At 38.7% G+C, this 24581-nt stretch overlaps 1 protein-coding gene across 1 annotated transcript in view; it reads left to right on the forward strand.

The window, feature by feature from the left end:
* The window catches only part of brf1a (BRF1 general transcription factor IIIB subunit a), a 139720-nt gene extending 129164 nt beyond the window's left edge, over positions 1-10556 (forward strand). The window contains exons 18-19 of the mRNA XM_042500550.2: positions 5976-6135; positions 8953-10556. Coding sequence (XP_042356484.2) covers positions 5976-6135; positions 8953-8984 — 192 coding nt within the window. The 3' untranslated portion in view covers positions 8985-10556. The remainder of the gene's footprint in view (positions 1-5975; positions 6136-8952) is intronic.
* The last annotated feature ends 14025 nt before the right edge of the window (positions 10557-24581 follow it).

Genomic DNA, 24581 nt, shown 5'->3' on the forward strand with positions numbered 1-24581 from the left:
AGAGTGCTGATGGAGCTCTGATCGCTCAGCGTCTTAAAACAGACAAGTTGTGAATGCACAAAGTTAGAATTTCTAAAATCCTGAGAACAAACAAGCAGATTTAGTTTATTTAAGGTCATGTTTAGACTAGAGCAGCCCTACTAAATAAGGAAAAGTCTTTCCTCTGCGTTTTTAAAAAAAAAATCTGCATTCATACGATAACATTGTGAGAACGATAATCATGTACATGGAGCCACAAAAACACTGATAACACTGTCAAAACATGGAAAAAAGGCAATGAGCAATGTAACAAGTAATGACCCAAAAATTTTCAAGAAAATAATAAAAAGCTATTAGAAAATTACCTAAAATCTGCAACAAAAAAAAGAACAGTAAAAGAAGAAAAAAGGAAAAAATAATAATTGTTATATTTTTTTCTGTAGCCTAATTTTAAACATATAATTATAAATATAGATTTCTTGACATTTTTCCCTATTGATTATCTCTCTCTCTCTTTCTCTATGAGCTTTCTACTTCTGGTAAATGCATTTAGGCTTCAAAAATCATAAAAACAGGGTTCATTTGTGAAGATTATCTTGCTAAACAAAACGTTTAAGTATGATTAATGTTTGTTTGCCACAGAGCTTATTTTCTACAATAATCCAAAATCCAATAAAAAAATCCTTTTGTCTTTTTGATGGGGAAATTGGGGCAAAGCTAACTTCAGCATCAACAGAACAACATCACACCGGGTGCACTCTATATGTCAGCAGATTCAGATTTTGCTTTTGTTTCCATTTGCATTGTGGCAGTAAATGCTTTTTTATTGCCACTCTGCTCTGCATCGTAGACATTATTTTAATGCTGATTAATGCATCGAGGCTGTTAATGACGCTAATCACGGCTATAACCAATTAACTGCTAAACAAAACATTCTGCTTGTGATTTATATTTGGAAAAGGTCATTTTTTCATACAACAGGGACATGATTAACTTGACTTAAAGTTTTCTGTAAGTTATACTTTCTTAAAGAAATGGCTGATTATGAGCATGAATCCAGACTGCAGTTTGCTCTCAGTAAATATAGTCCTGCCAGTTGTTCCATGCATGAGTAACTGCAGGCGATCAGATGTCAACATCCTCACACTCATAAAACCCTCTGAGCGGTTGTTTCCTGTAGTTGGTTGGAGTTCTCACTCCTAACGAGCCGTTTTCTCGTTAAAGCCCCGAGACTCAGACAGCTAACAGCGCAAGTACTCCAGAGTTTGAGTCTAACATGCAACAAGATGTAGTGCAACATTATCTCTGTATAATACGAACAGAAACACGAAAACATCTTGCTCGTCCGTCTGCGCAGCTTTATCTCCTCTCACACGCCCTCGCATTACCAGCTCTCACCTCCTAATTAGTCTGGAGCACCGTGTTTATGCTGTTATGTTTTCTTTTTAATTATTTTTTTTATGTTTTTGTATTGTTGCCTGTGTTTACCGGCAGTTAATGAGGCGTCCAGCTCCTGTGATGAGGAGCCTCGTTCAGCCCACTGAGGTTAAAGTCAGCAGGGATCCGCTCAGGGGGAAGGGAAGGACAAAAGAGAGGGAGACAGGAAAACACTGGTTTTCGGTATCATCATTAGGTGTTCGAGTGGTCCACATGGCCAACAGTATGTACGTCCATCTGTCCCATGCTCATAAACGCCATATTTCAAGAACATCGTGAAGGAATTTCATTTCTTCAAAGTCAGCACAAACGTTCAGTTGGACTAAAGCATGAACTGATTCGATTTTGGTGGTTAAAAGTCAAGGTCACTTTGACCTAACATCTGTCTCATTCTTGTGAAAGCGATATCTCAATATCACCTTCAAGGAATTTCTTTAAATTTGGCACAAATGTTCAAGGTGACTCAACAATAAGCTGACTGAATTTGGTGATAAAAGGTCAAAGTCACGCTGTCCTTGCATCTGTCTCATTCACGTGAAGCAATAACTCAAGAACACCTTGAGGGAATTTCTTCAAATTTGGCAAAAACATTCACTTGGACTCAAGGGTGATCTGATTAGATTTTGGTGGCCATAGGTCAAGGCATTTGTCTCATTCTTGTAGAAGCAATATTTCAAGAACACCTTGAGACAATTTCTTCAAATTTGGCACAAACGTTCGAGTGGACTCAAGGACGAGTTGACTAAAATTTGACGTGTAAAGGTCACTGTTACTGTGACCTTTCATGTGTCTCATTCTTAGAAACACAGTATCTGAAGACTGCCTTGAGGGAGTTTCTTCAAATTTGGCACAAACATCCACTTAGACTCTAGCATGAACTGATAAAAATCTGGTGGTTGACATTCAGAGGGTAAGGTCACGGTGACCTCATAAAATGTGTTTTTGGCCACTAATCAAGAATTCATACGCTCAAATTTCACACAAATATCTGATAGGATGTAATGATCTTTTTTAAACAATTTATCAACAGTTTTAAAAACAGTAAATTCACTGGTCAGTACAAGCTGTTTGTACAAGCAGTGGCAAAAAGTGATAAAACTGTACAAATAAAAATAATTTGACAAGTAGTTACAAATCAGACAAATCAAATAAAATAGACACAAGTATGAACATGTGCAAGGGTTTACCTAATTAATTTTAAAGTTGTGAAATTTGCATAAAATCATAGTTGAGGTAAGTTTTTTATTACAAATTTGTAAGTTATTGTTTTTAGACATGTATGCAGACCTGACTTTTGAAAGTATTATATGAGGGCAATTCCCTTTAACAATTTATTTTATCAATGTAAAATCTGGCTAAAATTATGAGCATATATAGGTCATTGGATCCATGGGATATAAAGATGAAGTTCAAAGGTAAACTGTGACATAATGTTCTACCAAAATACTTTTCTGGCCATTATTTGGTGTCAAAATCCAGGAACAAAAGAGGAAACATTTCACAGACATGGATGTAAACTGCAAGTGCAACTTGACTGATGCACAGAGGCGTACAACGACGTGGCGGTAATTTTAGTTGTGGTGGATATTTTAACCTTTTTTTATATTTGTATCTTTTCGTTGTGTAATCGTTGGAAAACATTGAAATCTGAGGATATAAAAAGCAGAAGAAGTGTAGGAAAGTGGGAAGGAACAAGAGAGAGTCTGAGCCAAAACGAGAATCAATGTGCAGAGGCACAAAGGAAGGAGAGAAGGATGAAGTGAGGAAGGATGTGGAGGTAGAATAAAAGAGAGGAAACATGAAATAAAAGTAAGGTGGGAGGAAAGGAAGGAGGCAAATCTGAGGCAGAGATGGCAGAAAGGAAAGGCCCCAGCAGGGACTCCAACAGGCTGTTGCTGAGGAGAACAGAAATATCTCCCCATCACACTGTGGACCCTCCACCTGCTTCTCCTCCAGCGTTATAATTAGCCCTGGCTGAAAGGAAAGTGATAACATGCAGGTTTCCTTTTAGTGGAAAAACTGGAGGTGATGGGTTTCCTCGGTAAAAGTCTCCATTTGTTTCATTCCAAAGCTAAAAAATCTGCAGTTAAGATGAAAAAACAAAAAGTCTGGTTTTAGATATTTTATTAGTTTCCTCCGCTTTAGGCAGGTAGAAATGAAATTTTCCACACCATGCACGCCTGTCGTCCCCGGTGGAAGAGTCTGTTTGCCTTTTGATATCTGTACAGTTCATCACTAAGCAAAATAAACAAAGCTCAGATTGAAGTGGTTCTTCAGAACCTGATGAGTGTTTTCCGAGGGGAAATTTTCTTTGTCCGACAGCAGCACGATTTTAAAAACAGACCGTCATCAAAGGCAATAAGTTTATGAATTGATCTGGTGCCACTGTAGTGGAGCTGCATCGGTATGTTATATGATGTTTTATGCCGTGGTCACAAACAGCAGTCTGATTGGCTGGCAGGTGTCCGAAATAGTCGGATAACCAAGTAAAGATCTGGACAATAGTTTATCCTCAGTTCTAATTAAATGTTGAGTTACCAGTGCTAAAATATCCTTTTCTTCGATTAAAAAAAAAAGTTAAAGCTGCAAGCCTGTGTACTGTAACAGAGCGATCACACAGAGACAAATCGCCAACAAAACGTCGCCAGCAAAACCACTGCGTCCCAGTGTTACCGCACGCCTGTCGGGCTCTCCTCTCTTGCTGCTGCGTGCTGCATTTTTCAGGCACTTTTTGGGCATGCACAAAAGTGAAAATATTTTCAACTTCTCCGTTCAAGGCGCAGAGTTGTAACGCTTGTCAATGTCACCTTTGTCACGTGGCCGCAGCCCCCCTGCAGCTCCACAGCCGCTCCCAGCTGTTTTTCCAGATGCATTTCCGAGGCAGAATTTTTTCAAGAGTAAGACCTGACTCAGTCAACAGCACTACTAAAAACCCATATATATTTCTTTTTAGCTGAAAAAAATTGGTTTGGGGTTTAGCCACTCTTTCATAGGCTGGTACAAAAAATGGCATTGGTCTCTATCGATAATTTGAAAATACATTGCAACGACATTATTAAAGCAGAACGTTATGCATATTGAAGGGCGGTACAAAGTTAAGTCAGATCCGCCCCTCGATCCTCCGCAGCTGCAACCTTTCATCCAAACTTTATCGACTTCTGGCTAAAAAAAAACAAGATGGAAGCACACAGATAACAGTTCATGATACTGAGCAGCTGGCCCGAGCATAACATGTAAACCACGCTGTGTGCAGGAAAATGTTCCAGCAGAACTATTTGTGTCAAATCATAATCTACTGTTAACTAATAAATGACGCTTGTTGAACTGTTGTATAAAAGCAATATCACACTCAAGTTAGTGCTTATGTACTGTATATCGTCATGGCTATGATTATCTTATCTATCAAAAACTGCAGAACTTGAGGCTCTAAAACGGCAGTCCACAAATCAGTTTGTGACGTCCTGGTGGCTACGTCTATTTTTGTACAGACAAGGAAATACAAGGCTTGTGTATGAGAACAACAATATGCTACTTCTTGACACTGGTTAATGGAGCTAACTATGCCTGAAACAGACTTCACTCAGAAAAAAAGGGAAAAAACAAGACCAAACTTTAAAAAAAAAATACATGACAGTGTCAACAAAGTTTCTTTTTATGCCTTTATAAGTCTCATGTTTTTAGTTTATATCATTTGGTGAAACTTTTTGTGCGAGAACATACTAAAAATATATCTTGGAACATTCATACTTGCAGTTTAACTCTGACATTTGTTTTCTCATCGTTTCCTTCGCTGGAAAATTGTCCCCTCTCTGTCCTGTACAGCCTCTGCCCACTTTTTTATTACTCCAGTTGTTTATTTTCTCTTTCTGCTGCTGACGTGCTGCGGACAATTCCTCCCATTTCACGCAGCTTGTTTTCTGATCAAAACCAGCTTCAGTTTTCTCTCTCAGCACGCAACTGGAAAAATCTCCTGGCTACACTTGAATCACCTGCAGTTGTCTCGTGGGGGAAAAGAACTTTTGACAGCTAAACTAAGACAATGTGGACGTGGTGCAAAAATTGCAAAAAACAGGGCACTCTAATTACAATTTTGCCCCCTCGCTCACCGTCACCCCTTCATTTTTAATTTCACAGTCTTTTCATGAACTCTGAAGGGGATTTTCCCCCCGAGGCTCTGGTTAATTTCTGACCCTTTTTGCATGATACCATGCACACTGTTGACTATGCAGATTTTAAAAAGTAGAATCCTACATGAGCTAAAAATGTAACATAATAAAGGTTGTGTTCACGCTCTGATGCTGCGTTTAGTCGTATATGAGAAACGCTGCGGCAGATGAAATGTCTCTCCTCACTGCGCTGTGTGCCCTTCAGCTCACACCGACACTACCGCACTACTGTTTATTATTTTTTATCATTTTAAAGGAAGTGGGGCACATGAGATCAGATCCAGCTTAGATTTCCCCGGGGACACTCGTGTGTCACGCAGAGGAAAATATTAAAAATACTCAACGACGCACGCCTACTGCTCACGACCAACAATATATTTCCTGTTTGCCCAGATTGCCAACTCTAACCCCCTGCCGCTGCCCGTGGGAGCCCCCGCCGGCGGCGTGGTGGTGGAGAGCGGGCCGGTCGTCTACGATGATGCAGCTGCTGATGAGGAGGACGACGAGGAAGAGGAGGCTTGTGTCAGCGCCTTGGAGCTGCTGGGCGGCAACGGTCAGTTTAAGCCTCTGAAATCTGGACTGACATTACTTTTCATGTGCTGCGTTCAGACGCCTTTCACAAGGGTTTTAACCCCTTGAATCCTGAGCAAATCGGTTAGTAGTTATACGCACGTCACGTACAGCGTACATGAGGAAAAAAGGTAACACCTGCACACTTACTCCACGCCACAAAACTTTATTCATAATCGTGTCAGTCCCACCAGGATCTTTGTCAGGTCAAAATGTTTGAAAACGTGAAACCACATCTTTATTTATAACTAATACACACCAACAGGCTGACGAGCTGTATGGCGGCAGGTGTGATTATCCATCTGAACCACTCAAGCTGTTAAAATAGTTGACAATTAGCAATTAATAAATTACATTAAAACATACATAGAAATAAGTACATGTACAAGAGAGTCTGAGTCGCAAAGGAGGGAGAGAGGAAGATTTTTTACAGCAGAATTAATCTTTGTCTCAAAATACTTTATATTAAAATCCATCTTTGGTCAACATCACGCACATTCAAAATTGTATTAAACATTAAAACATCTACATCACCTACGTTCAAAATGTTATACAATTTAATGCTTATTAAGATTAGATTAGATTATTAAATAAAATAGATAGAAAATAATAAACAAAAATTGACCTGGAAAAAGTGCTTGAAAATTATAATAATTCTACAGAATTTTGAATATGTAATTGTGATAATTAGCTTTATATTTAGTGTTTTTTTCCCTTTTTTTCTGTTTCAAAGTTTCAAAGGCTACAAAAAGGAATATGAATGCAGCACAAGAAAAATGATGTCTCCAGGTTTCAAAGGGTTAATTTACAAATAAGTTATCCTTAAATTCCTTTTTGTTTCTTAAATTAGACAGAATCAAGACAAGTGTAACTAAACAGTTAAGCAATATGAAACTTAACTTTTAAAACAAGTACATTTGTGTTTGATGTCTGAGATAATGTCACCTCGTCTAAAGAAAACAAGTCTTTTCAGGTTCAGTGACTTGATGAGTCAGATTTTTGCATGATTTAAACATTAAATCGAGTTGACAGCGGCAGACTGCGCTGTCCCTTCTCAGTCGGTCACCGAGTGCCTGGACTGTGAAAAAGTTTGAGTGACTTCTTTAATGAATCTGCCTCTGTTTGGGCTCAGACTCCTGGTATGTTTTAATGAGCCCTCGCTAAGATTAAATTTCTTCACTTTACGTCTCTGGCTGTTAAAATTTAAGGTCTCTGACTCTGCCGCAATAAAAGACAAAAAAAGTCCTGAGCCACTTAATTGATTCCTGAAGGGAAACTCTTTGTTTGTACTCTTGCCCTCTCCGCATTGAGGTCAAAGGTCAGGGTCAGCCTCAGAGCTGCACCTCTGGGGCTGATTGAGACTGAAGGACAGAGGAGCAGGACGGACGCCTGCCGCCACCAGAGATTAAACCAGTCAGTCAGTCGGTCAGATGATGGACAGTCTCTCTGTTCCTCCTGCAGGGAGCCAAGTGGCACTTTTCACATTTTACAAGTCTGACCTGTTGTTGCTCTTCATGCAGTCGCACAACACAGAGCGTCTCTGCGGACTCCAGTGTTTTAAAATGTGTGAAAGCTGAGCGTGTTTACTTTTCTCCAGCGACACCTTGTTTCAAGTACATGCAGTTTCACTCACAGCAACACATGGGAGCTGCCTATTAAAATCAAAGTTTTGGGCTCTTAAAGGCATAGTTTGGATTTTTTGAAGCGAGGTTATATAAGGTTTATTATCTATATTAGAAGTTTGGAGAATCAGGCTGTAATCTGACATGGAGGCAATGTGCTGCTGTGAAGAAGGAAATAGCAAAACATGTTTTAGCCACCTAAAAAAATCAATTTCCCTTCAAATGTGTGTTTTATGTAGAATATTTCCACGGCTTTATCTGACAGACAGCGCTTTCTAACAGGGAACTGAAGCTGTCATCGATGCTCTTTTCAAATCCAGACTCTGTTGACAAAAACATTTTACCTTAACAGAAAATGAACCAGAACATTAGGCAGAAGACCATGTTGGCGTTGTGTATTTCTGACCAAGCATACATTTTATTTATCATTTTATATTTATCATATCAACATTTTTGAAGTGATGCACTATAAGAGCTGAAGACCACTGTATGAGACCATCAAACATAAAACAGGTCGTGATGAAGTGAGTCATTGCTCCAGCAGCTTTTTAAGCACCAAACATGTTTTTTTAGTGACCCATTGCTGTGCTTGTAGCAGAGATGGTGCCACAAAAAGCAGTTTTTTGTACTGAAGTATCACTGCTTCTTCTTCTAGGATAGTTCCACAAAGCGGTTGTTTTTTAACTGAGATATCGCTCATTTCCAGCCATTATAGTGTGACGAAAAGCGGATTGCTTTTTGCTTTTTTAGTTGCTTTTATGGCCTCCAGACTGTGGTATAACAGCTTCAGTTCCTTGTTAAAAATAAGTGTCTGATGGCAAAGTTAAACTGTAAAAAGACTCTTAATATAGCATATTCTCCAAGTGATACTGATTTCTTTAAATCTGGCTAAAACATATTTTACTGCTACCTTCGTCCACAGCAGTACATTGATCACTGCCATGTCAGTACTCTTACCACTCTAAAAACTGGGAGCATGCCAACAGACAGCTACTGTCTGTAATATACTGACTATAGATAAGTACCTCATACATCCTCGCTTAAAAAAGTTCAAACTGTTCCTTTAAATCATCCCTTGCAGTACATCTATTATTGCAGCAGTGATATTAATCCGAAAGCATCATATTAAACAGTAAAACGTGTGTCTAATCTCTCCCTCTGCGTCTCTCACCCTGCAGATTATGGCAGCGATGGTGATTACGATGATTGATTCTGGCAGTGGTCTTCCCGGGGTTATCACTCCCAACTGGTACGAACTATTTTGAATCCTTAAGTGTATCAAATGTTTACTACCTGAGACACAAAGTGGCTGCAGATACAGATGCGAGCTGTGAAGCAAAGAGGAATAAGGACCTCCCATTAGGGAAAAACTGGGACGTGCGTGCAAGAAAAAAAGCTACAAAATCAAACACCTTGTGCTCCTCCATTTGGCATCCCAACTGGAGTGAAGTGGAAGGACTTGCTGCTGGGATGCTGACAGAGATGGCGAAGCCGAAATGAGGGATACGAGTATGTTAATCAGTGTGTGTCAAGGTTGTATGTAGTGGTGATACTGCAAAATCAGAGGTGAAAAGTCAAATATTCCAGGAAGCATTGATTTGAAGACATTTAGGTTAAAACTGGGACAAACTTTTAGGCATATTGCTTCCATTACTGTCGATTCAACACCATTTAAACGACTTTATTTCAATGTGTAGTAAGGACTTGCCTCACACTGAAATATCTGCCATTTAAATGCTGCTGAAACAATTGTGGTGTAGATGTCTAAGAAAACATTGCTTTCTTGCTAAATTAACTCCAGTATTAAATTAGATCTTTTTCCTGCAAAACTTCAAATCAGAGTTTGCTGTGAAGCACTCATCAGGATGATTTTTAACATTTTAATAACTGTGTCGCCTCATGATCAAAAACCTCTCCACTGTGGTTCTGTTGAGGCGTAATGTAGCAAAAAGAAAAGCCGAACATAATGCAAAACATAGTATTACCTTTAAACATGCACTTTGCATTAATAACACTCGACTGTGTAACAGTATGCGACTTCCTCAAGTACTTTGCGATGACTTGTGCTGTCTTGAAAATAATCGTGTATCTCATGTACTTAAAAACAAGCAGCTAAAAATCAGGTAGTGTGAGATCAATCATTATTTGGTTGATCAATATTTATCAATGCCTTAGGTGATTTGTGGACGGACAAATGCTGTCTTAAGTCAAAGTATTACAAAGATGTTGCCTTTGAACAATTTAAGCAATCCCAGGTTCTTTGCCAATGTTTGCTGAGATGTTATTAAGTATGTTACTTAGAATTAGTATCTAACCAATTAGTTTGGTTAGATTTCAGGTAACTTTTGATTTGGTTTGGGTGTTTCTTAATTGTTTATGATGGAATAGACTCTCTGTGATTAATTTATGAGATTGTGTCATTTGATTTATGTTAAATATCCTTCACAATGTTCCTTTCATGGCCCACAGAGGCATTTAAAGCCGGGATGTAAATACATTCTCTGCAGTATTATATTTTAGGAATGCGTGAGGGAACCAGATGAAAGAAGAGATCTATTTTGTATTTAAGCTTTTATGATTTTTGTGTTTGAAAAATGATGCTTGGGAGGTGAAATACATTGTGGCCTTTTCACTGTGTCCACACAACAGTATTTAACGAGGCATCCTGGTTAACCTGGACAGCCTCTGTGTTGCTGCTACACGTTATGATGTTACATCTGAATATTGTTGTGAACATTTGCTGCTACAGTAAAGATTTTCCCTGAATAGAAAAAAAAAGTTTCCTTCTTTTTGTACTTGCGTTATTAAAAAGATGCAGTAGATTAAAAGTATAAAGTAGCAGAAAATAGAAATACTCAAGTGAAGTATAAATAAAAACAACAACAACAAACAAACAAAGAAAAAAACCCTGACAAATTGAACATACAAAAAAAATTAAAAAATTAGGTAAAAGGTACAGCATGGGTAAAATAATAAATAGATAAAATATATATCTTAAAGATTCAAATAAAAATGCAATATACAAATTATAAAAAAAGTTATAAAGGTTGAATAAATAGATAAACAGGAAACAAAACAAAATATACAAGAAGAAAATAAATAAACAGATGTACAAACAGACAGATATAGCTACAGTATTCAGTTAGAGGATTTGAGGTAGAAAGAGACATGTTTTTCCACTTTGTTATTAGGTTTAAGTCACATTTATACATACAAAGATAATATTGCATACTCTTAATCTGTCACCTTTCATTGTTGAGAATATGAAGAGCTGTGATTGGTTCAATGGTTGAAAAGGGGCGTTACTAAAACCAAATACAGGTGTCTAATTGGTTAATTACTCAGACAGCTCTGAGGCCTTTTAGCCTGGTTTTAGCGCAGCAAACAGTTAGCTCGGGAGGACTTCTTGGAGAAGAAGCTGGACCATGAAGAGAAAACTGGAAAGTCGCACAACGTTGGCGCATTTGTGTTTATAAAAGGGAGTGAAAGAATAACGCTAGACTGTGAGAATTAAAGAAACGGCCGTTACAACAAGTGAAAGCAGCGAGTTAACAAGCTACGGCTAACGTTTGCTTCGTTAGCATGACGTTAGCTTCATTAGCATTACGTTAGCCTTATTAGCATAACGTTAGCATGACTTTATCTTCGTTAGCATAACATTAGCTTAGTTAGCATGCTATCTTCGTTAGCATAAGTTAATCTAGCTAAATTTAGAGGAAGAAGGCGACAATAACCATGGAGCTACGGACTTGAAGACCAAGTTTTCAGGACTACCGGATTTCTAAAGGTAAGAATCTTTTTTTGTTTGTTTTCTGGTGTAATAACTGCTGTAATTTTTGATTTAAACATTTACAGGGCTAGCTAATTAATGCGTGATGTCTACATGCATTTCAAGTGTAACATCACGTTTTGTGGTGTGATTTTTTTATGTCTATTAAGCAAATCATATCCGCTGTGTTCTGATGTGATTGTCTTGCTGTATTTCTTAGCATTGTTATAATATGACTGATGGTGGTGGTGACTTTTGTATACCTGAGTTTAAGGTGTGTGGATGTTTTGGTCACGAAAAGGCAGAGCTACTGTGTGTTGTATATACCTCAGTATTTCTCTAAACACTGTGTTTACTGAGCAGTTTTTACATCTCTGATGTGTGTAGTGATTTTGTCTACATGTTTGTGATGTGATGTTGAAGTGTTGTGGACGTGGTTTCGGTCCATGCGATCCCAAACATTGAGGAGTTTGTGGTGTTTTTGCGTTTTAAAGCCACAGTCAGCTGTTCAAATGTCCTGCTGTTAAACTTGGAAATTTACATTGTCATAAATTGATTGCTGCAGTGATTTAAGTGTGTCATTTGGGTATGACATGCAGTTTTAGCCAACCAGGCCAGTGGTGGACTTTTTAAGTACTGGTACTTCACTTGAGTATCTAATATGAATGTTTTATATTCTATTGCACAACCCTTTTTAAAGTATTTTATAGTGAAACTTGATTAGATAAGGCATCCTGGAGCTTAAGTGCATATGATAAGATAAGACAAAATAAGATAATTACTTTATGGATCCCCAAGGGGAAATCGTGACCTGTTGGTCTTTTCATAAACATAGAGAAATGCTTAGAAAATAAAACTAGAGAATAATAAGGTTGTCAATAAAAGTGCACCATGCAACATACAATTTATAAAAAATAGGAGGTAAGAAATAAGATTTTCAGAAATATTAGAAATATGGTCAAATATGTACGTCTAAGGCACCTACCATACAGTAGTAACACAAAATCCTGGTTTATTTTCAGTTCAGGACCAAAGGGACCTTTGTTTCACATATCGTTCCCATATATTTCGTCATATTTCTGATACACTGTCAAGTCTCAAACAAAGGCAGAAATGCCATCTTTAAAAAGTGTTATCTGCTGTTTGTGAAATCTCTAAATCACCAGTAAGTGTGTATGAAGTTTCCTCCCTGCAGGTCGCAGTCCAGCTCAGGTGTAAATCTCTGAGTTTATAGTGCTGTCATTTCACTTGTCAGTTTGTGAGCAGCTGCTGTCAAAACGTTTTATCACAATCTACTTTAAATCACAGTTGGCCAGAACAATCTGGAAGGTTTTCACAGCCGGCTCTGTTAACTTGTCTGTGGAGTTAAGTGCTGTTTATTCCTCCCACATGCAGCGTTTTGGTAAAGAAAAAAGTCAATAAAATGGAGAAACAGAATGTCACCTACAATCATGTGTAAATCTGCTGCAGCTAGGAAAGAATCCAATTTTTTAAAGATAAAGGAGCAGTATGAGAAAGTCAATACGCATTTTAGGTTCTCTTTGTTTAGGTAAGATTAGTTGTGCATCATACGCAACTGTAGATCTGTCTTCATGGAGATCTTATCTTGTTACTGTCCAAACACTGAAAGCAAAACCTGCAGGAATTTGATGTTTTCCATCATGTCATTGTCAGGGAAAATAACAGCTCTGTTGCTGCATCACAGCAGGAGAAAAGGAAGCTGAGTGAGGATGGGGGTGTCAGATGAGGAAAGGTGTAAAAACATCCAGAGATTAGCACAGATTCAGACAGGGCTTCATCTCCTAATCCTTGCCCTCCCCAGCAACTCTTTGAGACAATGACAGGGATTTGGGTAGTAGCTTTACCTGGTGTGGTGTACGGAGAGCCTGACAGGGTGCAGATAATCATCACTTCCCCTGCTGACAGGAAATCATTCGCGTCCTCAGGAAGTTTGTCGGCTCAGACTCGGTCAATGTGTCGTTTTTAGGGCTGATGTTTGCAGGAATCGTGACATCCTCAGGTGGTCTTGGGAAACACTTGTTCCTTGGCTTCCCATCAGCATGACTGTAGAGCAGCCCACAGCCACATCTGGCCCCTGATAGGGTGCTGTGTGGCCCCCCAGCCATTTTCTAATTCACGATACAAATAAAGTGATTCAAACTGCAAATTTCTTTTGTACTTTTAGTGTACATAAGATGCCAGAGTGCATAAAACAGCATCAAAATAGAGCTTGCTTATTAAAAAATTCCTGCTCTCACCGACATAGGTCCTAGCTAAGCCTCTAATGTCCTAAAATCCTAGAAATGTCCTGAAATCTAAGAAATGTCCTCAGTATCCAAGAAACATCCTAAAATATCAGAAATGTCCTGGAATCCAAGGAATTTCCTGAAATTTGAGAAATTTCCTGAAAATCCAAGAAACATCCTTAAATCCTAGAAATGTCCTAAAGTCCCAAAAGCATCTAAAATCCCAGAAATGTCCTGAAATCCCAGAAACATTATTAAATCCTAGAAATGTCCTAAAGTCCTAGAGACATGTATAGGGCCCCTGAGACTGGCCCCTGGCCTCCTGCCATTTTGCAAAGGTGGCCTCCAAGCAAAGCAAGTTAAATAGCCCTGCTGTACAGATGATGGGGGGGAATAATACATCATAGGAATAGAATTAATAATAAATAATCAAAGTTTTTAAAAAAGAAAGAAATTGAACGTTTCACCTCTTAATTGTTCACATGTTCTTTGTGTGAACTTCTCGGATGGTTGTTCAGGCAACAGCAGAGAAATTGTTCACTGGTCTTGTTTTTAACTCTCCAGGGAGCTTCTCCACACATGATGAACTCTCATGTGCAAACAGAACTGCAAAAAATGACACCCTGCTACAATATGGAGACTTTATCCCAGATAGAGTTTACATTATTGATATCTCTGAAAAAATCATCATAAAACAAAGAGGGAAGAAAGTGCCTAAGATGTTACAGCAGCACAGGAAAAAGAATAAAGAGTATGGAGAAGTGATATGAAAAAAGTCATGATTTGGAAATGTCAGTTTTTCTGTAATCCTTTCAGTTAAATACTTGACAAACCATGGGCCTTTATCACATTGATATATGAAATATTACAGTACAGTAAAGCCTTCAGCAGTGTCATGACTCATGATTAACTTTTTGACTCACCGGCCAAGGTGGCTGATGAAAAAATTCCCCGGCCAAACACATTTTTTTACTGGCCAAAATAGTGCCTTTTTAGTTTCACATATACATTTGTTTCAGTAAATTTATTTGAAATAATAATAATGTATTTCATCAAACTCAACCTAAGAGAAGAGGCCTCATTGAACTTTGACTGAACTGTGGCTCCCTAAACTGTGGTACGAACTGATCCGTGACTTTTATGAACCGCTACACCCATAAATTTGACTAAAAATATCCAATGAGCGTGATGAATCTGAGCTGGGGATAAAATGTGACGTTTAAGTTTTTCTTTTTTTGCAGTACACACACACACACACACACACACACACACACACACACACACACACACACACACACACACACAAACCACAATAATTCAACAGGACAGACTGTCTGAGTGAGAAGTCTTCCTCTTAGGCGTGTGAGCCAGCAGGCCTGGTGACAAATGAATATGTCAGAGACGTCGCCCTGAAGATGCTGCAGACTGCTGACTGTAGCATCGCTGATATGGAAAAAAAAAAATCCCAAAAGATTGGTATTTTGTCACCTGTAGCAGAAAAAGGCAGCGAGCAGAGTCCAACTCCATCAAGGTATTCATGGTGACTATACACAGGAGAGAGAGTCAGGGTTTAAGGGGATACAACCTGAACTCCTAATGTCATGTTTGGCGAAAAATCAGCGGGAGACAAACGCTGAATAAAGTCTGGGGTTTATCTGTGACCGGAGGGGGTCGAATGAGCTTTGTTTTCTGTCTGTAATGAAGGAGGATCTACAATGGAGCCTTTCAAAGCTTTTCTCCCAAATATGCATGAGATGAATATTTCATGTTTCACCAGGAGGGCACGCAGGGAGGCAGCAGGCTTTGTGTCGCTGCAAATGGCTAAATGAGCTTTTTTTGCTCTCTGTTTCTTCCTGTGTGATCGTCTTAAACACATCCATACACCTCCGCACTCCTGCTGTGGGACACGAGTCGTTCGAGTTGATAGAGCTGTCACTTCACCAGCACCTCCTTGTCAAATCACCCTGTCATGCTCTACTTAGTGTCACAGCCTGCTAGAAAGAGAAGGGAGAGGTCAAAGGTCATCGCAATCATTTCTGTCCTAGGTAATGTACTACACTGAAGAGAGACATGAAACAGGAGGCAGGGTTCCCACTGTCATGGAAAACCTGGAAAAGTCATAGAATTTAAGAATCAGATTTTCCAGGCCTGGAAAAGTAATAGAATCAGTAAAAATCATGGAAAGCTTTGAAAGAAAAGGTGAATTTATTTTCTGTTGCTGTATGTTGAGGTATGATGATTTGTTTATGTTATATTTTTGTTTGTTTTTCCATCACGTACGTTTCCTCATTTTCCCTGCGTTCTGTATCTCCCTTCATGTATGCCCATAAGGCATGTCAAATTATTTTTCAAGTACTTTTGGCTCCAGGGCAGAGGCATACAACTTTGGCTGTAGTTTGTATTTATTTTACCTCTGATTTTTGAAGAAAACATGCCTTTCAAACTCGCAGGCTTAAAGTTTGGAACGCATGTTATCTCAAAGAATTTTAGAAATTTTTCTCTTTTATTAACAACATTTTTTGGCGCCTTTTAAGGGAAAACATAAAGGTTTTTGGCGCCTTTTTTTATTGTTAGAGATTTCGGAGTTCTTGTATTCTCTTTCCTTTTTCCCCCATGAAAACTGGTTTGGAAAACCTTTTTTTCTTTTAGATTTTTTTTGGCAATTCTTTATAGAAAACTTTTTTTGAAAGGCATGTTTTCTTTTTTTATTACACCATTTCTTTTTAAATTACACCATTTATCATAGCCAGAAATGATAAAAACAGAAATTATCATTGGTTTTCCAAATGTCCAACTGTCCTTGAATACTTCACGTGGGACACTGAAATTACACAGTTTGAATCTTTTATGCTTGAAAAATGCCAGAAAAGTAGGGCATGAAAAAAAAACAGTCTTTTTTTGGGTCCTTGAAAATTTATGATCGTTTTGAAATTTTATCCATGACAAGGTGTGGGAACCCTGAGGAGGGGGAACAAAAGGGGAATACACAGCGAGCTGAAATGTTCTGTGCAAAGGTCAAAGTTCATTCGTCATTTCATTCTAAGAAGAATAGCTTGCGTTGTCAGCTTTTTTTTGCAGATATAGAAGGCGAAAAAGAGAGCTGGCAGTTTTAGTGTCACGGATACAGTTGTTAACATTTGAAGTTGCATGTTGAGGTCTAAGGTCATTTGGATGAGAGCAGTACAGTATTTCCTTTTATCTCCAGCTAGGACAGAGAAAGCTGTGAGAGCTCAAGGCTCGATGAGGCATTTTACCCGACAGAGCCAAAGGTCGTTCTCTGTAAAGAGACAAAGGATTTTCATCGAAGAAAAATTGTTTTATTATGGATAAAAGCAAATATTAAAGACTGACAGAGGTAGAAGTGTAGCAGCAGACTCAGAGTCTACTCCGCTGCTGCGATAATCTGAGTCGAGTCCGCTGGAGCCGACTTGAATTTAAAACACGCTGGAGAGGAAGAAGGAAGACGCTCTGAGCATCAGAAATAGATGCTTCTCTGTCTGGCATTGACATGTGGCCTGAGTCACGTTATCTGGACAGAAAAAAAGTTTTCTTTGTACTGATGCAGAAGTTTGTCTAACTTTGGTATAAGACACAGAAAGAGAAAAACTGCATTGAGAAGAGAAATTATCTCACTTCAATGGCAAAATATTTTTCTTATGTTAAAAATTATAATAATAGTAATACTCATAATAATAATAAAGTTGCAAGTAGGAGTAAATGGGCCCTCGCACCTTCCTGCGCGTTGGGGGTGCTGGCAGGACGCTGTTTGTGCGGCTGTGCATTTTCGCAGCCGTCAGTAACTGCATGCGTGGGATAGACATTATTTCCTTTGAGGAGGAACTGATGAATGACAAATACCCCCTCCATGTGGCGTTTAAGAACATGTGCTAAACTTGCATTAAGTTGCTGAATTACAACAAACAACTTGGTGAGAAATGTCCTACAAAATCAAAATGCAAGAAATTAGAAAAATGTTTGTTTGGTAAATGTCAGGTATTTTTTAAGTTATTACTTGTAACTTCTCCCTGTTTTTTTTTTTTTTTTTTTTTTTTAAATAAACCATGCCAATTTGGCCAGGTTTCAAAGGTTTAAATTTCATATATCACCTGTAAGTAGGTTTATTAAAACTTTGTAGGGGAGCTGTCAAATAATTTTTGTCACACCTGGGCACGATACCCATAAAATGTCAAACAATTTCATGAGCTCTGATGCATACGCAAAGTTTTATGAACATCTTTAGCCTGTTATAGATGAAATTAATTTAAATAAATAATAATAATTCCTTAAATTACAATATGATCCTCGCATAGATCAGCACTCAGGCCCTAATAAAAATCTCAATGTGAGGTTTGGGACAGAATTACTTATCAAGCTGAATGTTTTATTCCAGTGGGAAACCAATAATTTAGATGCAGTCTGGTTGAGACATGTTAGTGTGTTGAGGTTTTAAAAACAGGATGTCTCATTTGCAGCTTTCATCGGACTGATGAGTCTCACACCTTTTTCCTTCTCACTTCTTCTGCAAAACAAATTTCCCTGTAAAATGAACCTTAAATGAACTGAAAGGAAGCCAACACACGCTTACACTCAAACTAGAGTACCCATAATTCCACAGCGCCAGGCGAGTGGCTGTGTGCAGAGGAGGCAGGCTTGACCCAGATGTCCCAAAGAGCCATTTACCAGCCGATAGCGCTGACAGACAGCCCACATGCTACGGCTAATTCTAAGCCATTAGTCACCCACACGTCCACGCAGGCCGACGTGCTCATTTGGCACTGAGCGCTGTTTTATTTACGGAGCATTGTAACCAGTAATTTGGCTTCCGAGCAACTCTTCATCCGCCGAGCCGCCATCTGGACAATCATCTTTTACTACGAGAAATATCAACCTGAGCATCTCACTTTGCATACAGTCTCTGCATGAATTTTCAAGCTTCTTCCCAAGTTTCTGAATTTAAGTGTAAGAAGTGACCTAATTTGCATAATTTCAAGTCAATCACTCACTTTAAGGCAATTATTGATTAAGTCAGATGACATGAGAAACCAATCTGAGCATGTCTCGCCCCTTCTTTTGATATTTTAAGTATTTTTCTAAAATAGAGACCTGAAAAAAAGACTGTTAATCATGTTAAGAGATGTTTTAGCATCAGGGGTAAATGAGGCATTTCAGTTAAAGGCACAGTTTACCCTAAATTTAAAAATGCATGTTTTTCCTCCTACTTGTTGTGCCATTTATCAATCTAGATTGTTGTGGTGAGTCGCCGAGTGTTGGATTGGCCGTAGAGGTGTCGGCCTTCTTTCCAATATAATGGAAGTAGAAGGCATTTGGCTTATGGTGCTCAAAGTGCCAAAAAATACGCTTAAAAAACTCAATAGCATTGTCTCTTTCCAAAGATCATGAACCAGTTATTCGAGATAATCTGCAGATCTTGTGAGCAGTTTCATGCAGGAACTATTTTCTTTCTGCCGAGCCACACACAACAGCTGTATCTTGGTGCAGAAGGAAGCCTGCTGCTAGCTTACCTACTCACCTCCGGCGAAACTCTCGAAACGGCAGAGTTTCTCTGGCTCTTGGGTTGTTGTCCGAGCTATGGGCTGTATTTCCACATTTACTTATTGCCCGGCACTCATGCAGCCACCGCCGACGCAAAAAGTATAGAGCTGGATACCACACCCCTCTCTGTCTTTCTCATACTCGGACTGAAATCGGATCAAATGGTGAAATTTGAAAGTGCTGATCGAATATCAGTCAGAACTTAGTTACTGCACTGCCTTTACCTCTTCTAATATGGTTTTTGGAAACATATTTTAATGCCTTGTTTAGATGTAATAGCGAGATTATGAACAGGAAGTTAGCATTATCCTGCTAAGACGCTGTTACTGGGTTGCATATTTCCTGCCTCAGATGTTTTCAGAGACATGTTTTAGCTTCCCGTTTAACTGTGATACGCGATCTGGTTGGCTACTGTTGTTTGACACGGACCAGTCCTCATTATGTCACCCACCAGTGGGAGCATTTATTGGTCTGGTATGACGCACTGCATTCTGGTAGTTGTAGGTCCTTCCTCCTGAGCAAAAGTGTGTCTTTCTCTGTTTTCTCTGATTTCTCTGGTCACGTAGCATCAGATACAAAAGTATTTTCATCTTTCTACTGCACAGACAGTTTAATGATGAAATACTTCTTTAATGTCTCCGTCTCATACTGTCACGAGCATCTCGTCCATGAGTAGATGCGTGCTTCCTTGCAGCGGAGGCTGTCTTTAAAAGCTGAAAGTTTTGGATATAACTTGCAGATGTATTTTGCTAATGATGCTGCAGTTATTTTGCTCCACTTCAAGTATTTTTGTGTGTGTCTGTGTCTTTGCTTTTTTCAAGTAGAGCCACACAACTACTGAATATCCTACAATCATCAACTGAAGTTGTGATACTTGATTCACACCCCTCTAACTAGAGAGAAAGAAAAAAAATGTTTTGGGGGGAAACTCTGTGTCACAGTAAAGCAGGTTTCTCACTCTTCTCTCACCCAGGAGGTTATCTCAGTCGAGCAGCTTAAAATAGAGCAAAGTCAAACTTGGCACCGTGACGCTTCAGGGAGTTTTTTCAAAACGCTGAATTTACACTGCCGGCTCAAATCTGCCTTTTCTGCATCTGTGACACAGTTTGGATCGTTGAAATGTTGTCCAAACAAATGGAAAAATCTGACTCCATGTGGGTTTCCATATTTAGACGGCAGTGCCAGAGTACAGGGATGGGGGCTAAAGTTAGATTTTTATGGCTGCTGCCTGATAAGGTAACAGCAAACTTTATCATGTTGTTGGAGCAGCACAATTAATAATTTATTGTGGAAAAACATGTTTGCACAGTTAGATGCAGTTACCAGTTAACCCAAATTCAACTATTGTATGTAAATGAGTTAGAAAAAAATGCAGCATTTCTTTTACACTGATCTTAAACAATACCAGCTTCCAAATCCCCTCTGCTCATTGCAAAGAAATAACAATAAACATAATGTGAGGTCTGATCCGAACATTTTAAAGCTTCAGTCATTGCCATGATAATCAATGTCTGAATCAGTTTTTGAATGCTTTGATTTTTCTGGTGGAGGACATTGAAAGGATTTGGCCAGTGCCTGACAGAAATGAGGCCAGAGTCTTTAGCACGGTCATTGATATTTAATTTTCTTCATGTAATTTGATTTGCTGTCTGACAAGGAAAAGGAGCAGGTGAGAATAATTGTGTAGGATTATCAACAGGGTTGGAAATTAGCATCAGCCACCAGCCAAATGCTGGTAAAATATGCAAATGACTGCTAGATTTGCACTCCTTACCAGCCAAAAAAACAGATTGATTATCAAGACAGGAAGTTCAACAGGCTTTGATGCAAATTTTACATAGTGGCCAAAAGTGGAATTACACCATCAGGGTCGGTCACATGATGCCTACTGGCCCAAAAATTCTTTTCCCCATTAACTTACATCAGGAAAGAGACGTCTGTAAATCAGTAAATATTTTTTTGTGTGCGTAAAAATCCCACCCCGTCTCATCTCTCTGTCTAGATTTAAGGCATCTGTTTCGATAACATTTGGAAAGCCATATGGAGTGGCAAGATTAAATATTTTAACCGCCATTCAAACCGGTTAAGCGCTAAACCGGAAGTCAACAGAAATTACCTGCTCGGGCACACTCTTTAAGTTGCTTGTTTTGTCAGAGCCAATAGTCCAAAACCCAGAGATATTCAGTTACCAATGATGTAAAACAGTGTTCTGAAACTTACATTGACATGTGGAACCGAAGATCTATTAACATTTTTAACTTATTTTGATTAAAAAGTGATTAAAATGATTCATTTTGATAAATTAAGCCTGTTTCACATGGATGCAGCTGAATAAAAAATAAATGCATAGTCTTAGTAGTGGGGGATTCAACTTCCTATAATTCATTTACCCCAAAATGCAACAAATGTGCTTCTTCTGTTTCTTAGGGTAGTTGTAGTAGACGCTCTGTGCTGCATATCTGGTTTATATGGTCTTCCGAATTCTTTGTTTGTAATGATCTGTTTAAAAAGAATAATATGTTTCTATATTGGTTTAAAGTCCAGTGAAAGAAAAGATTGACAGTTTTGGTATTAGGGGATTTTTTTTTCTTCTCTGAGGGTTCAAAACTCAGTGTCACAAGATTTACACATTTTGACCTCATGGCGCACAAATACACAAAATGTGTGATTTTTGGATTTGATCCTGGGGTGTAAATCCGTCTGCAGGGGCTCCCAGCCCGGTGAGCCGCCACGCTGTCAGAAATCACCACTAATTACCGGCAAGGTAAATCCCCCCGTAGAAACGGCTTAAATCAATTAGCCCACACTCCGGACGGCTGGGCTCAATCCTCGCCGCCTTTCTCACGATCCTGCAGAACTGTGGGAAGGCGGTCTGATCGCCTGCCCTCTCCCCTGAGGCCTCATTTCCCCCTCCTCCCTTCCTCCTTCTTTTTCTCATCCCTCCGTCCACTGCAGATCCAAACACTAAACAAACACTTCAGCTACTGTTAAAGTATTTAATAAAGTTGTAAAAAGATCATTTCACTGGTCACACACGTCAGGTGAAATATCTCTTTTTTTAATAATACAGCGTCTCTCCTCAGTGACCCCTTTGCTGTTGCCAACTTGGCAATTTGTCGTCAGGATTTAGTGACTTTTCACACTCCACCAACTTAATTTCTCCAAAGTGAACAATGACAAAGGGGCAGACGGTTATATTGGTTTGCTAATATATCAGGCAGATTTTAGCCTGATGGCAACCACTGGATTTCCGCCAAGTGCTGCTGATAATGATGGAGTATGTTCCCTGACAACAGCTACATACAGAGGAGTTTGTAATACCTCTAATGAGAATTTATCTTCATTATGCATCTCTCTCTTAATTTATGCATAATTATGCCTTTTGCCAAGTCATTATTAAGTTGTGACTAAGGTGGAGTCACTCTGTCTTGTGGAGCTGGTATTCATAGGTGGGGATCAGTTTTGAATCTTTCTATACATATTTGGGACTTAAAAATGATCACATCTAAATGTAGGGCTGTACCCAACTCAGAATTATGTCAAACTGGATGTGGCTGGTCAATGTGAATATTTGTACTATTCATTCCTCTTTTTTCTACTTACAGTTTGCAAGTTTGACCCAGGTTTGGCAGAAAGAAAATAAATCTGAAACTTGAATTTTAATGTAAAGTTTATTAATTAGATAGTTGTCTCTCCCTCTCACTTTCATTTAGCTAATTTTCAGTTTGCTTTCTTCTCACCTTTTACTCATTTCTTGTAATGTGCAGGACATTTCTTGCCGCGTTGCTTATTTCCTCTTTTCCTATGTTTGCGAAAGAACCAGTTTGCTCGGGTTTAATAGACTTAAATGCTTGTGAAAGGTGTCCGAACGAAGCACAAGGTTTCAGTCGAGGTTACAAAGAGTTAAGGTTGGCAGCGGCTGCTCCAAAGCCAGTACCACAGTTACACAGTCATCAATTAACTGCATGTAGGAGGTGTACAGTATCTAATGTTGGCGGCACATTTGCACTGCTACTTAGTCCAGTCTAAAGAGGTCTTATCACAGTTTTCCCATGTAGAGTGTTGAGAATGGTTGTAGCGAGTAATTACAGTGCACTCTGTAAGCAGCCTGTTTGGGCAGTGACATGCACTATCATCTATTGTATTGGCTCTCTGCTCTGATTGAGTGGAGCTGAACTGAAACAATGACTGTGAGGTTAAAGAGCTGACTTACAGCTTTAATTTGAGGCTGTTAACATCCACACTCAGTAAATACTGCAGGAATCAGAGCCAGTTTTACACATAGTTTTATCCGTGTCTGAACAGTGCAACATGACAATGTGTACTGCATGTTAACCCTTTGAAACCTAAATAAATAAATAAAATAAAAAAGGACAAGAAAATTCACTGAAAATTAGTGGTGAAAAAAGAAAAAGAAAATTTAAAAAAACAGACAAGAAAACTACCTGAAAATCTGTGAAGGAAAAAAAGAAAATTGCCTGAAAATAATTTATTGGAAGAAAAAAAAAGGAAAAGAAAATAAAAAAAACCAAACAAACAAGGACCTTCAAATGACCTGGAAAAGTGCTTAAAATTCATATACATAATTTTAAATATGTAATTATGTAATTACAGTTCTTACTAAGTTGCTGGTTGCCTTTTTCCAGGTTTTTTTTTTTTTTTTTAAATCACACCAACCTGACCAAGGTTCTGAGGGTTAAAACTGAGAGTCAACACTTACAGTCATTGTTTCATGTTAAATCCAACATGCTTATTGCAACAGCCGAAATATGTTTAAATGGTCAAATGTTTATGGACTTTTATGCAAATAAGCATCTGAGAGACTGCAGACTTTGGCATTATTATATTTCAAGGAGTCCATACTGCTTAAACTAAAGTTTTGCAGCAGCTTGTAGCAGGACTCAAACGTCAGGGTCTTTTTAAGGTTTACATGTACCTCCAAGTTTAAGCTCCAGTTACCCTCCACTCAGCAGCTAAAATTCTTCTGGGTGCCAACGATTTAACCAGCAACTTCCTGTTTGTAAATCCAAGATTAAATCTATCTGATCCAGGCAGAGGAAAGATTCGCAGCAGCAGAATAACAGGATTCAACAGGGGAAAGAAACCAGAATAGCAGCACACAAATAGAATGTAAAATAAGCAGGAAAACAGAATACAAACGATTGGGGGCTTATGTAAACACATTCTGCTGAGACTTTCAATATGTTAAGTAGGCTGCAAGAGTGGGAAAAATATGGAA

This window comes from Plectropomus leopardus, chromosome 14, assembly GCF_026936395.1.
Source record: "Plectropomus leopardus strain MGB_pleo_1.0 chromosome 14, ASM2693639v1, whole genome shotgun sequence".
Classification (NCBI taxonomy): Eukaryota; Metazoa; Chordata; class Actinopteri; order Perciformes; family Serranidae; genus Plectropomus; species Plectropomus leopardus.